Source organism: Elephantulus edwardii, unplaced genomic scaffold (assembly GCF_000299155.1).
Source record: "Elephantulus edwardii isolate Elephantulus edwardi_28Jun2011 unplaced genomic scaffold, EleEdw1.0 scaffold00029, whole genome shotgun sequence".
Classification (NCBI taxonomy): Eukaryota; Metazoa; Chordata; class Mammalia; order Macroscelidea; family Macroscelididae; genus Elephantulus; species Elephantulus edwardii.
In genome coordinates, this window is record NW_006399779.1 from 3,685,838 (window position 1) to 3,697,831 (window position 11,994).

Genomic DNA, 11,994 nt, shown 5'->3' on the forward strand with positions numbered 1-11,994 from the left:
CAGAGGCATGTTGCTTAGGAAGTGGATGTCACTCCTGCTTCCAAGTCTGTCTTAATCTGGGAGCTCCACCAAACACTGTGTAACCATGTGTAACCATTGTGGCATTTGAGATGCCAATGGAACAGTGTTCAGTATCACAGCAATCCTGTTTCCTCTGTACAGCAAATTAACAGAGCCGTGCTGTACCACTTAGGAGTAAGCTCATTTCAAACACATATAAACACTAAAGTATTACATATTAATAGTATATATGTATATATATATATATATATATATATAATTATTTTTATAATCTCATCATCTAACTCATTTGCCATCAAGTCACAAATGACTCATTACTGACTCTCCAATGAGTTTTCAGAGGCTGCTATTCACACAGGAAAATGCCCATCTTTCTCCAAAGTGCAGCTGGTGTAATCAAACCTCATGTCTTTGGATTAGCAGCACAACTCCCTACCACAGGTGGATTCTCAAGCCACTGAGTTAGTCGTGTGGCTCATTCTTTACCAACGGGGCTACATAACCTTTACTTTTATAAGTTATTAAAATGGATATAGAAAACTGATGTAAAAAATGGCCCAAACTTTGTTTTGGGAGACAATGTTAATACTTTAAGAGCAGGTCTACTCTGCAAGCTTCCAGATTAAACAAACAAAGAAAAACCCATCTAGTTTTACCTTTAGTGCTTTCTGTTGCAGTCGGTCACGTTCTTCCTTTTCTTTGCCAACAAACCACACTTCCCATGGTGTCAGGCTACTTTCTGGTAAGCGTACTTGTTTCTGATCTTTTGGAGTATCTTCTGATTTAACTTCACTGGTATAAAGAGAATACAGTGTCGCACTGTACATAAAACTCTGTAGTTTACTACTCAAAACCACTTAACTATACAGTGAAAAAGTCATTATGTATTTAGTGTTGTGACTTATATGTAAATACATTAATTTCTTATAAGTGCATACATGTATAAGAGAAATCAAGAATAATATTCAAATTTATATAATCATCAAACTGTAGTTTCACCTCCTAAAAGTCCATTTTTTAAAAAATTCATTGATATAACTCATACCTGGCCCATTAAACTCAAATGTCAACACTTTTTCCCTAAGAATTTTTTATATGGGCAAATATTACTATGTAGATTCCCTGGATGGTGCAAATAGCTCTCTGCACTGACAAATGGGACGGCTGGAGGCACCTCTAGAGAAAGGTCTAGGATCCATGTCTGAAAAATTAAGTCATTAAAAACCTCTGGGTTTTAAAAGTCCTCCTCTGATATATGTGAGACAGTTACAAGTTTGAACAAACTCAGGAAACAGCCAGATTGGCTTCAAAATGCATGATCCTAATCAGATCTAGAGTCTTTCTCTCCTGCACTATCCCTTCCCCCTTCCAAGCAGGATGTCCTTCTCCAAGGACTGGTCCCTCCTGACAACATGCCCAAAGTCTGTGAGATGGAGCTTCAAAATTCTTGCCTCCTCCAAGGTGCAAATGGAGCAACTCCTTTCTAGGACAGATCTGATTGTTCTCTTGGCAGTTCACTGAATGTTCAGTACTCTTCTCCAGCACCACACTTCAAAGGCATCAATTCTTTTGTCATCCATATTCATTGTCCAGCTAATGTCATGGCTCTTTAGACTCTGCAGAGGTCCTTGACAGCAGACTTTCCTAAAGCAACTCATTTTTTTTATTTCTTGACTGCTGGTGCCAGTTGTAGATCTGAGCAAGATGAAATCATTAACTTCAATCTCTTTTCCATCTATCACCATGCTGCCTATTAGCCCTGTAGTGAGGATCTTTGTTTCCTTGATGTTGAGATGCAATTCATATTGAAGACTGACGGAAATCCTTGACCTTCTACAGCAAATGCTTCAAGTCCTCCTTAGTTTCAGCGAGCAAGGTTGTGTCATCTGCATAACACAGCTGTTAATAAGTCTTCCTCCAATCCTGAAGCCACATTCTTCCTCATGGAGTCCAACCTCCCAAATATCTGTTCAGCACACAAACTGAAAAGGTATGAAGAAAGGATACATCCCTGACACATCTTTCTTGAGTTTGAACCATGCAGTGTTCCCTTATTATGTGCAAAAAACAGCTTCCGGATCTAGAAAAATATTTTGCAGTACAGTCACATGTTCTGGGATTCCTTTCTCAATGTTAGCGGCAATTTGTTGTAATCCACAAAGTCAAATGCCTTTGCACAGTAGTTAAACACAAATAAGACTTCCTTCTGGTACTTTCTGCTCTCAGCCAAGATCTATCTGACATAAGTAATGATATCCCTAGTGCCACAGCCTCTTCTAAACCCAGCCTGTATTTCTGGTAGTTCCCTGTCAAAGGATTGTTCTAGCCTTTCTGGGATAATCTTCAGCAAGGTTTTGCTTATATGTCATAATGGTGATACTGTTTGATCATCTCACATTGTGTTGGATCAATCTTGTTTGGGAATAGGAATAAATACGGATCTCTTCCAGCCACTAGGCTAGGTAGCTGTCCTCCAGAGTTCTTAGCACAACCTGGTAAACACATCTAGGGTTGAATCTGTTTGTTGGAATATGCCAATTCGTATTCCATCAACTACTGGGGCCTTATGTTTTTTGTTTGTTTGTTTTTGCCAGTGCTTTCACAGTGGCTTGAACTTCTTCGTTCATCACCACTGATTCATGATCATATAAGACTTCCTGAAATGGTTCTGTGTCAGCCAGTTCTTTTGGTACAGTGACTATTCCTTCCATCTTTTTTTTAATGCTTCCTGGATCTCTCAATGTTTTATTCTCCAACAGTATCCTTCAATGTTGCAATTTGAGCTTGAATTTGTATTTGGTTCCTTCGGTTTGAGAAATGCTGAGTGGGTTCCTCCTTTTCATTTTCGGATTCCAGCGCACTGCACATTTCATTTCAATACTTTGCTTTGTCTTCACAAGCTGCCCTTTGAAATCTACTGTTCAACTTTTTAACTTCCTGATAGCTTCCCCTTTTTTTGTTGCAGTTCCAGTGTAATACTGAGTCTCTTCTGACATCCATCTTGTTCTTTTCTCTGTCTTTGTAATTACCTTTTACTTTCTTCATGGATGATATTCTTGAAATCATTCCATAGTTCATCTGATCTTCCTTCATTGGTGTTCAATGCCTCAAATCTATCATTTGATGCCTCAAATCTATCCTTGAGAGTTTTTAAATTTAGGTGGGATAAATTCAAGGTCATATATTGGCTCTTGTGGATTTGTTTTCATTTTCTTTAGCTTCAATTTGAACTTGCACTTGAGTAGTTGACGGTCTGTCCTCTTCTACAGTCAGAACCTGACCTGTTTTTTTACAGCTGAAACTGAGCTTCTCTAATGACTCTTTCCACAGAAGTAATCAATCTGATTCTGTGTAGTCCATCATATGAGGTCCATGTGTAGCCACCACATGTGTTTTTTTATAAGAGTTATTCATAATGAATAAATCACTGTACAAAATACTATCATACTATTTCCAGCCTCATTTCCGTCATCAAGTCCGTATTTTCCAACTACTGATCCTTCTTCCTTGTTCTCAGATTTTTCATTCAAGTCACTAATTATTATTAGTAAATCTTGGCTACATGTTCGATTGATTTCAAACTACAAGTGTTGGCAGAAATCTATTTCCTCCTCTTTGCTTTACCTGCTGGTATATATTTGAATGATGGTGGTATTAACAGGTCTTCATTTCATTTTATGCATATAGATTCCTGTCACTCATCATTACACTGCATATGGATCTAATGACTACAACCTGATTTTTCTTCACTTTTTCTTTCTGGCATAGTAGATCATATGATTATCTGATTCAAAGTGGTCCATGCCAATGCATCTCAACTTGTCAATGCCTAATATGTCAATATTTATGCTTTTTATTTCTTTTTAAACCAATTTCCTACATTTATACTTCATACGTTACACATTCCATCTGTGGCTGTTTGAAACTATTTCCCAATATGAAGACTGAGCCTCTAGTGCCATATCTAATAGCCTAAGTGTACGCTCACTTGCTCTAGTGAGTGCCCTCTCTGTATATATATATACAGAGAGAGAGAGAGAGAGAGACATGGAAATAATAAAACAAATTTCTTAACAATTAAGGGCTCTACAATTGATTAACAGTGCATCTAAATTTCAAAATCAATCTCCACAATAGTCTATGTGTTTCCTACTGCCAAAGGGGCCCTTTGGAGTAGTGAGAGAAGATCTTCACCCTGAAACCCACAGCGTCCCTTTTCAGCAGGAAGTAGCTAAGAGAATACGCCATCCCCTTTTCCTTATGAATCAGGGTGAAGTCTCTCTCAGGAAGGAGTGATAGGGAATGGCAAAAGACACACTGACAAAGGAGATTAATCAGAACTGGCTTTGACAAGCACTGTGGCAATTGGACAATTAAAACAGACATGGGGGGGGAAAGAAGAATGAACTGGGGAGGCAGAGAAAATAGTGCAACAATGAATGAATGGAAATCCAAAATCTCTGTAAATGTTCACAACAATTAATAAAATTAAATTAAAAAAAGAAAAACAATTAAGGGCTCTGGGTAACAAGGAAGCAAAATTATACAAAAATAAAATGAACCATCTTAAACTAGCTTTTTTTTCAGTTTTTGTTTTTTAATTTTATTAATTTTAATGAACATTTACAAAGATTTCTCATTTCCATTCATTCATTGTTGCACTTTTCTCCCTGCCCACCCGTCTCCCCCATACATTTTTTTTCTTAGTCTGGTTACTTTGTACCATTCCCTCCACCTCTGCCATGTACCTTCTGTCAGACCATCTCTTATGAATAATCTCTCTCTCTTGAATACTCAGAAGTAATTACTTGCTGAAAATAAATAGAAGAGATGGGAAAGATATTGTAAATACATAAGTAAATTAAGAACACAAGGACTTGGCCAGACACCAGCCTCACAACACTTAGAGGTGTACCCAAGGAAGGGAAAACTGTTCAGGACCAAAGGCACCCTGGAGCTGCCTAGGTTATCAGTCCCTTTACACTCTCTGACAATTACCTAACTGTCCACCACTAAGCACAACCCTTCTCTACCTCAGAGCTTCAGGTGACTCGGGGTTGTACGTTTTTATAGGTTTTTTGGGTTATGTCAGTTTGGGTATTTTGATGCTATATTTCTTCATTTATCCATGCCATCATAGAATTTGTTTTCTAGTGAGACTTAGAAACAGTTAATGTGCTGGTTATTTCTTAGACATGTCTTCCCTTTTCAGGCTTGCAAATGACCTTGTCTACTCTGCAGTTTCAACTCAGTGGCATCAACAGAGTTGCTGGTGTCACCCTGCCCCATGTCACCCTCCCATACCAAACCATATGCAACCTTTAGTAAGTTTTATTGATGATATTAATTATAGACATGTAAATTGTTTAGATATAATATCTTAGATTATATGAAAACTATATAAAATTTCTGGCTACAACTTTCTACACTGAATTACAACATTAGTAAATGAAATGAAGCATTTTTTTAAGTCTCCTTTCAAAAAAAAAAAACCAAAAAAAAGTCTCCTTTCATTACTACTTCATTCTCACAAAAGTTACTGACAAAAGTTCACATATATTAATTACCTCAAAACTGTAGCTAAACTATTGGGAAATTTTACAAAATTATGACTACAAAAACACTGGCAACAACAACAAAGCACAATCAGTGTAAGCTTGTGGCAAAACCACATGATTCAAAGTGTAACTCCCTGTCCTTGGGTAATGACAGCTCTGATCTGAGCACATTGAAAGGTTCCAAAAGTAAATCAGCACTGAGTTTTAACCTTGTTCCTATAGTGATACATGTAAGCTAGCTTTCGAAAAACGTTTTCATTATAATAATTATAGAGATATTTTTATAAAAAATAAATTTGTGCTGAAACACTGCACTAAAATTTTGCAGCCCTTTTGTTACCACCCAGTGTGGTCCCCACACTCCTAATGATGTCACTGTTTCAACCATCACTATAAGCTGATGATATTCAGAAGAGTAACTCCAACCTTTGTTTCCAACAATCTGAGAGCTCCACATAGATAACAAAACAAACTCAATCAGCCTAAAACACAATTATCTTTCACCACCATCTTCTACTTGCACCCTTAAGAAAGATTTCATTCCTCCTTTTGTAATTCTGCCCATCAACTTTAGTTACTTCAGCCAGAAACCAGGCAGATCTTTGACTTTTTCTTCTCCCCTTATCCATTTTGTGCCTTCCACCTTCCATACCCATATCATCGCCTAGTCATGTAAACTCTACTTCCTTCAGTTTTCTTCAATCTCCTGTTTTTATGTTACCTTGGTACACTGCTGTACCATTTATGACACCATGAGTATACAGAGCAAAATGCTGCCTGGCCCTCACTATCCACAAGATTAGGTGCAGATTGGACTGTTGTGTCCATGTTTTCAGGAATGACTTTTGGGAAGTAGATCTCCAGGCCTTTCTAGTTTGTCTTAACCTGGAAATTCTGCTGAAACCTGTTCATCCTCACAGCAACACACAAGACTCTAAAATGCATGGCAGCAGTGCATGAGGCCAGAAACTAAAGTCAGATCTCTCATACAGAAGGTGAAAATTGCACTGCTCAACCTCTCTAAGAGATTGCATTCAATCAGACATTTCTTGAGCACCTAATATTCATCTGACACTTGCCATACACAAGGCCTGCTTTTCCTTACAGGCTCATATCCCACAAGTTCTATTGATTCAAAAGGACTGAAATACTGATTTTTTTTAAAAAGGTATGATCAGCTCACTCTCAGGCTTTGGAGAACAAGAGACAGCCTGACTCTTTCCCTAGAGCTCCATTTGGTCAGAGCTTTGGTTCTTAGGTAACACAAGGGTCCACAGCTGAGCTGTGGTGAAGAAGGCCATTCATTCCTTCACATTATGCACTCCTGCTAGGGTCAGGATTAGGCAAATGAGGCAAAACTGGGTAGAATCAAGGTTAAAGCAGATACAATGAGATAAAGTAGGCAGAAAAGTCTTCTAATCCACCAGCTGCTCTGCCGGGGAAGGAGGGACAATCTCCTCCTGTACCAGTCAGATCTGATTTGACGGTACACGCACACAAAAATAAATAAAAAAAAAAAAAAATAAAGTAGGCAGAAAAATCATGAAAAGAGCTAATAAAAGTTAAAGGTCAAATGAAGTGGACAAAGCCAGGTCCTACCCAATCAGAACCAGGGAACCAAAACCAATAAGCCTCAATCCTAATGTGAGTACTGCTTTGGGGCTTAAGTGATGTCAAGAGCAATGGGGTAGAATAAGAACCACCCACCAAATTGTGAACTCCCATTGGCCCAGACTCAACCTTGGAAGTACACCCAAAAGCAGAAGTGAGCCTGCTATAGGAATTCATAGCACATGTGGCACTCTCCATTTCATTTTCAGAGAAATGGCTTGACTCATTCTCTGGAATGTATCTTTCCTAATAAAACTGTCTTTACTTTCACCTTCTTTCCCCTCAACACCATGATCTAACAAAGAGTTGGCCCATTCTGGGATTGCTCAAGCAGGATATAGTCAGGCCATTATCAGGGGATTCATCCACCGTTCTTTCTGTTGTCTCTCACCCAGTTCAGTTCTTTGTCCAGACAAGTGAATCCAAAGCAAAGCACTCACCACACAATAACATTGCTGTTGTTTATACTTTGAAGATATTTTTTAAAACTTAAACTTATTTTTAAAAAACATTGTTAATACCTGCTTGTATTGTGTACCATAGAGTTGGAATCAACCGATAGCCGACCCTCCCACAGGTTTTCAGAGGCAGTTAATAGCATGGGATGAGACTGCCCATACTTATCCCATGGAGCGTCTGATGGACTTGAACCACTTGACTTTGGGAGTGCCGCACAGCTTCTTGCCACTAAGCCACCAGAGCGCCCTGGTACCCACTTAGTGCTGAAGAATTCCTATGCACGTCCAGACAGAAAGAGATGCCTGAAACCCTAATTCTATGTCCTCCAGTAAGCTTAACTGCCTCTGAAAACTCACCGGAGGGTCAGCTATAAGTCACTTTCGACTCAACAGCATACATCACAGATGATGGAGAGGGCCATTCTGGAGAAGTGATTTGCCTGGTTACTCTTTCAGACATAATTCCACATACTTCTCATCCTTAAGAGACTCAGTCTTGTGACCTAAATGGCTCACTCCACATGGTTTCATAGTCCATTTACTCATGCTAGGTTTAATGGACATATTGAGGAGAGCTGTCTTAATATTAAACATGTGATGTCTAGCTCTTCTAAGGTCTCTTTTACTAAGCTTTGTACTTTGACGAATTGGAACTAGGAAGTTTTGTTTTCTGAAGATGATGTCAAAAATTTACTCCAGAATGGAGCTGTATAAATCAGGTATGTTTCAAGAAAAAAAAAAATCTTACAAGGATAGATCCTCTGCTCCTACTTTTACATAGCCAATAAACAGCCTTGTGGGTCACTTATTTTGTTGTTAAATAAAAGGTCCAAGGGTTTCAATCCACTAGATGCTCTGTATGAGAAAGAGGGGTGGTTTGCTACCATTAAGATGTACAGCCTTAGAGTTTAACAGGACAGCAAGTAATAAATGTTAGAGAGGATGTGATGAGATAGGTAGGACTGTAAAATGGTATGATGACTCTGGAAGGCTGTTTGGCCTTTCTTCAAAAAGCTGAACAGAGAAATTCCATATAATCCAGCTATTCCACTGCTTGGAATACACCACAAGAAAACTAGAAACAAGACACAAATGGAGATTTTTTTTTACACTAATGTTCATAGCAGCATGATTCACCATCAAAAGAACATGGAAACAGCCCAAATGTCTGACCACAATCGACTGGACTGAGAAATTGTAGTACGTTCACATGATGGAATACTATGCGGTACCCAGAAACAATGATTTCAAAAATTACTACCTAACTTGGGGAGGACTGAAGAGCATTATGCTAAGTGAACTAACTAGGTCCCATAAGGACAAATATGGTATAAGATCATTATTGTAGAAATAGAAAGATAACTAGTAAAATGGCTCTGAGGATCTAAGGGGTAGGGTAAAAGAGTGATAATGATGGGTATGGCAAGGGGGTAGGGGTGCGGTGGTCATAGGGTCACACAACTTAATGGGTAGAGGGAAGGGTGGATAAACAATATGGGAAAGAGCTGATGTGAAAAACAATGTATGCAAACTCTGTAAGCAAACCAGTAGAAAATAAATTTTTTTTTAAAATTTTTTTATTGTTTTTCTCTTTTTATTTTATTATTTTGTGTGTGTACCATCAAATTGGATCTGACTGGTACAGGAGGAGATTGCGCCTCCTTCTCCAGCAGAGCATCTGGTGGATTTGAACTGCGTACCTCTGGGATTGTAGTGTAGCTTCTTGCCACTAGGCCACCAGAGCTAAAAATTTATTTTTTTTTTAATTTTATTTATGTATGTATGTATGTATTTATTTATTTATTCCTTTTGTGTGTGTACCGTCAAATTGGATCTGACTGGTACAGGAGGCGATTGTTCTTCCTTCTTCAGCAGAGCATCTGGTGGATTTGAACTGCGCACCTCTGGAATTGCAGTGCAGTTTCCTACCACTAGGCCACCAGAGCTCACCTAAAAATTTATTTTTAAAAAAAATTTTTATGGCCTTGAAAACTTGATGGACTGATGAAGCCATCAAGTTGGGACAGACCTGATAGCTGTGGGCCTGGTGTTTTTTTTATGTAGTATAGGGAACAAAGGAGCTCTGGTGGCATAATGTGTAAGGTATCGGGCTGCCATCTGAAAGCCTGGCAATTCAAATCCATCAGCTGCTCTGTGAGAGATGGACAATCTTCTTTAATAAAGATTTAGTCTCAGAAATGATTTGACAGGAGGGGTTCTCAGGAAGAGAAAACATTCTGCTGCATCCCAGTTCTGTTTCCACAAAATAAGGTTTTGGATTAGACCTGTTATTTGTATTCTGAATCACAGTTTTTTTATAAAAGGAAAAGGTTCACCTTGGACTTAATTTGATGGGGATAGAGACCAAGCCTATCTCATTTACATCCCCAAATACTACATCAGTTGGTGGCGCTAAATAATAATGTTGAATGAATTACTGTGGAAAAAAAAAATTCTATTTTTTTATATTGTTTGATTCAGTGGCTTTTATCTCAGTGTAGGGTGGTGGTCTGATCAGACCCAGTACTGGCTCTGTGTGCTCAAGTTGGCATCTGTGATCTCTGTTTCAGCTCTTATGACCAAGTTCTGTTCTTTGACAAAACGTGCCGGTGCCCCAGTGCATAGTGTGTTCAAATCCATGAGGTGCTCCAAGAGAAAGATGGGTGTCTCCTCCCTTTATGACATGTTGCCTTGGAAACCTCACAAAGGATCCTAGGGGTTGGAATAATTGCATGGCAATGGGTTTGAGTTTTAAGTGTACTGCTTCCTTCACTACAAATGGGCAGATTTTTAAAAAGAACCACAAGCAATAATAAGACGCAGGAAACCACATCTTGGTGATAGGGGCTTAGACAAGAGTTTGGGGAGTGCACAATCAGGCATTCACTGGTTCCTAAAACTCCACTGCCAGGCGTCCACTCTAGCTCAAAGCGATCTTCCACTGGTTTCTGAGACTGTCAATTTTACTCCCTTGGGAAGCACTCAGTAGCCTCAAGTCTCTGACTTCTTGGTTGGCAACACAACCAAAAAGGAAAAAGCACTGTGCCATCAGGGCTCCGTTAGGAGAGATCATACAACTTCTGAAATAGCTTCCCCCGCCCTAGGAAAGGAGAGTGTAAGAACCATCACACTGCATTAAGCATCACACAAAACATGGCAAACTTAAGAAGTGATCCAAGACCTAGCTGTTTATCCATCACAAGAATACATCGAGTTTTCTTTCTGTGCAAACAGGGCACAGCGAGGCCTTTGAAGCTGGTAACAGGCCTGTGTGTGTGTGTCCAGCAAACCACTTTAAGGGCCCTACGGTATGTGGGTTTGCTGAAGCTTGTGGCACTGCGGTGTCAAATGCCATAATGGTTTCCCAGTGTGGACAGTGTTTGGTGGAGCTCCCAGTTGTAAAACAGGCTTAGAAGCAGGAGTGGCATCCACTTCCTAAACCACGCCTCTGCAAACTCTAAGAACTTGGAGAAACGACGACAGTTAGGGAAGGGCACTGGTCTTTTGTTCACAGGGTCGCTGTGAGCCCTGCTCGACTGGACGGCAATCGACAACAACAAAGTATCTGGAGAGCGGCTGTACCGGCCTGGCGGCCTCGGGTTTACCTGGTGCAGCCCTGTAATTCCATTTTTTTCAGGCCCGCCTCCGTGGCCTCTGCGTCCACGCCTTCTGCCTCGTCGTCACTGTCATCTTCGCCAAACGGGAAGCTCTGGTGGCCGAGGGGAGACAACAGCGACATGGTGGAATTGCTGTAGCTCCGCGACAGCGACGGCGAGCCCACGGACTCCACTCCCTGACCGCGGGCGTCCGCCATGAGCAGCGCTAAGGAGTCGGAGGAATGTCGAGCCCTGGGCCTGCTGCCCCCAGAAAGCCCGCTGTGAGACGGGGGAGAAGGGGCACCCGCCGGCCTCAGGGCCCACATCTCGCCCGCCAAGTTCAAACCAGCGGGGCTGAGGCGGGCCGCACTCTCCCAGCAGGCCCTGCGAGCATCAGGCTAGGCCAATCAGGTGACACGCGCCTTCGTTGTCATGGCGACGCGTAGGGGCCTCTCCGCTTTGTCTGGGCCTGTTTAGCGTGGCTTCTGCAGCCCAGCGTTTGCGTCCTGGTTTCCTTGCTTTACCTTTGAGTCAAGAAAGTGGTTGATGCATGCGAGCTTGTCTATCTCCGTGCTCCTTTTCACCTGCGGTGCCCTAGATCCTGGCAGACAACTTTAGAAGCCAGTCGTTTGCCTGCTGTGGAATTGAAAGTAGATAGAGATCATTTGGTACTAAAACCGTGTCATCAAAAAAGGCTTTTAAAGGGAAAAAATCCTGAAGCCAAATCTACTCACCTACCCGCCCCCCCCC

At 40.6% G+C, this 11,994-nt stretch overlaps 1 protein-coding gene across 1 annotated transcript in view; it reads right to left on the bottom strand.

Annotated features, from left to right (window-relative positions):
* Positions 1–11,570, bottom strand: part of CCDC34 (coiled-coil domain containing 34) — a 31,622-nt gene extending 20,052 nt beyond the window's left edge. The window contains exons 1-2 of the mRNA XM_006883772.1: positions 11,254–11,570; positions 678–813 (exon numbers count right to left, since the gene is read on the bottom strand). Coding sequence (XP_006883834.1) covers positions 678–813; positions 11,254–11,570 — 453 coding nt within the window. The remainder of the gene's footprint in view (positions 1–677; positions 814–11,253) is intronic.
* Positions 11,571–11,994: the final 424 nt, after the last annotated feature.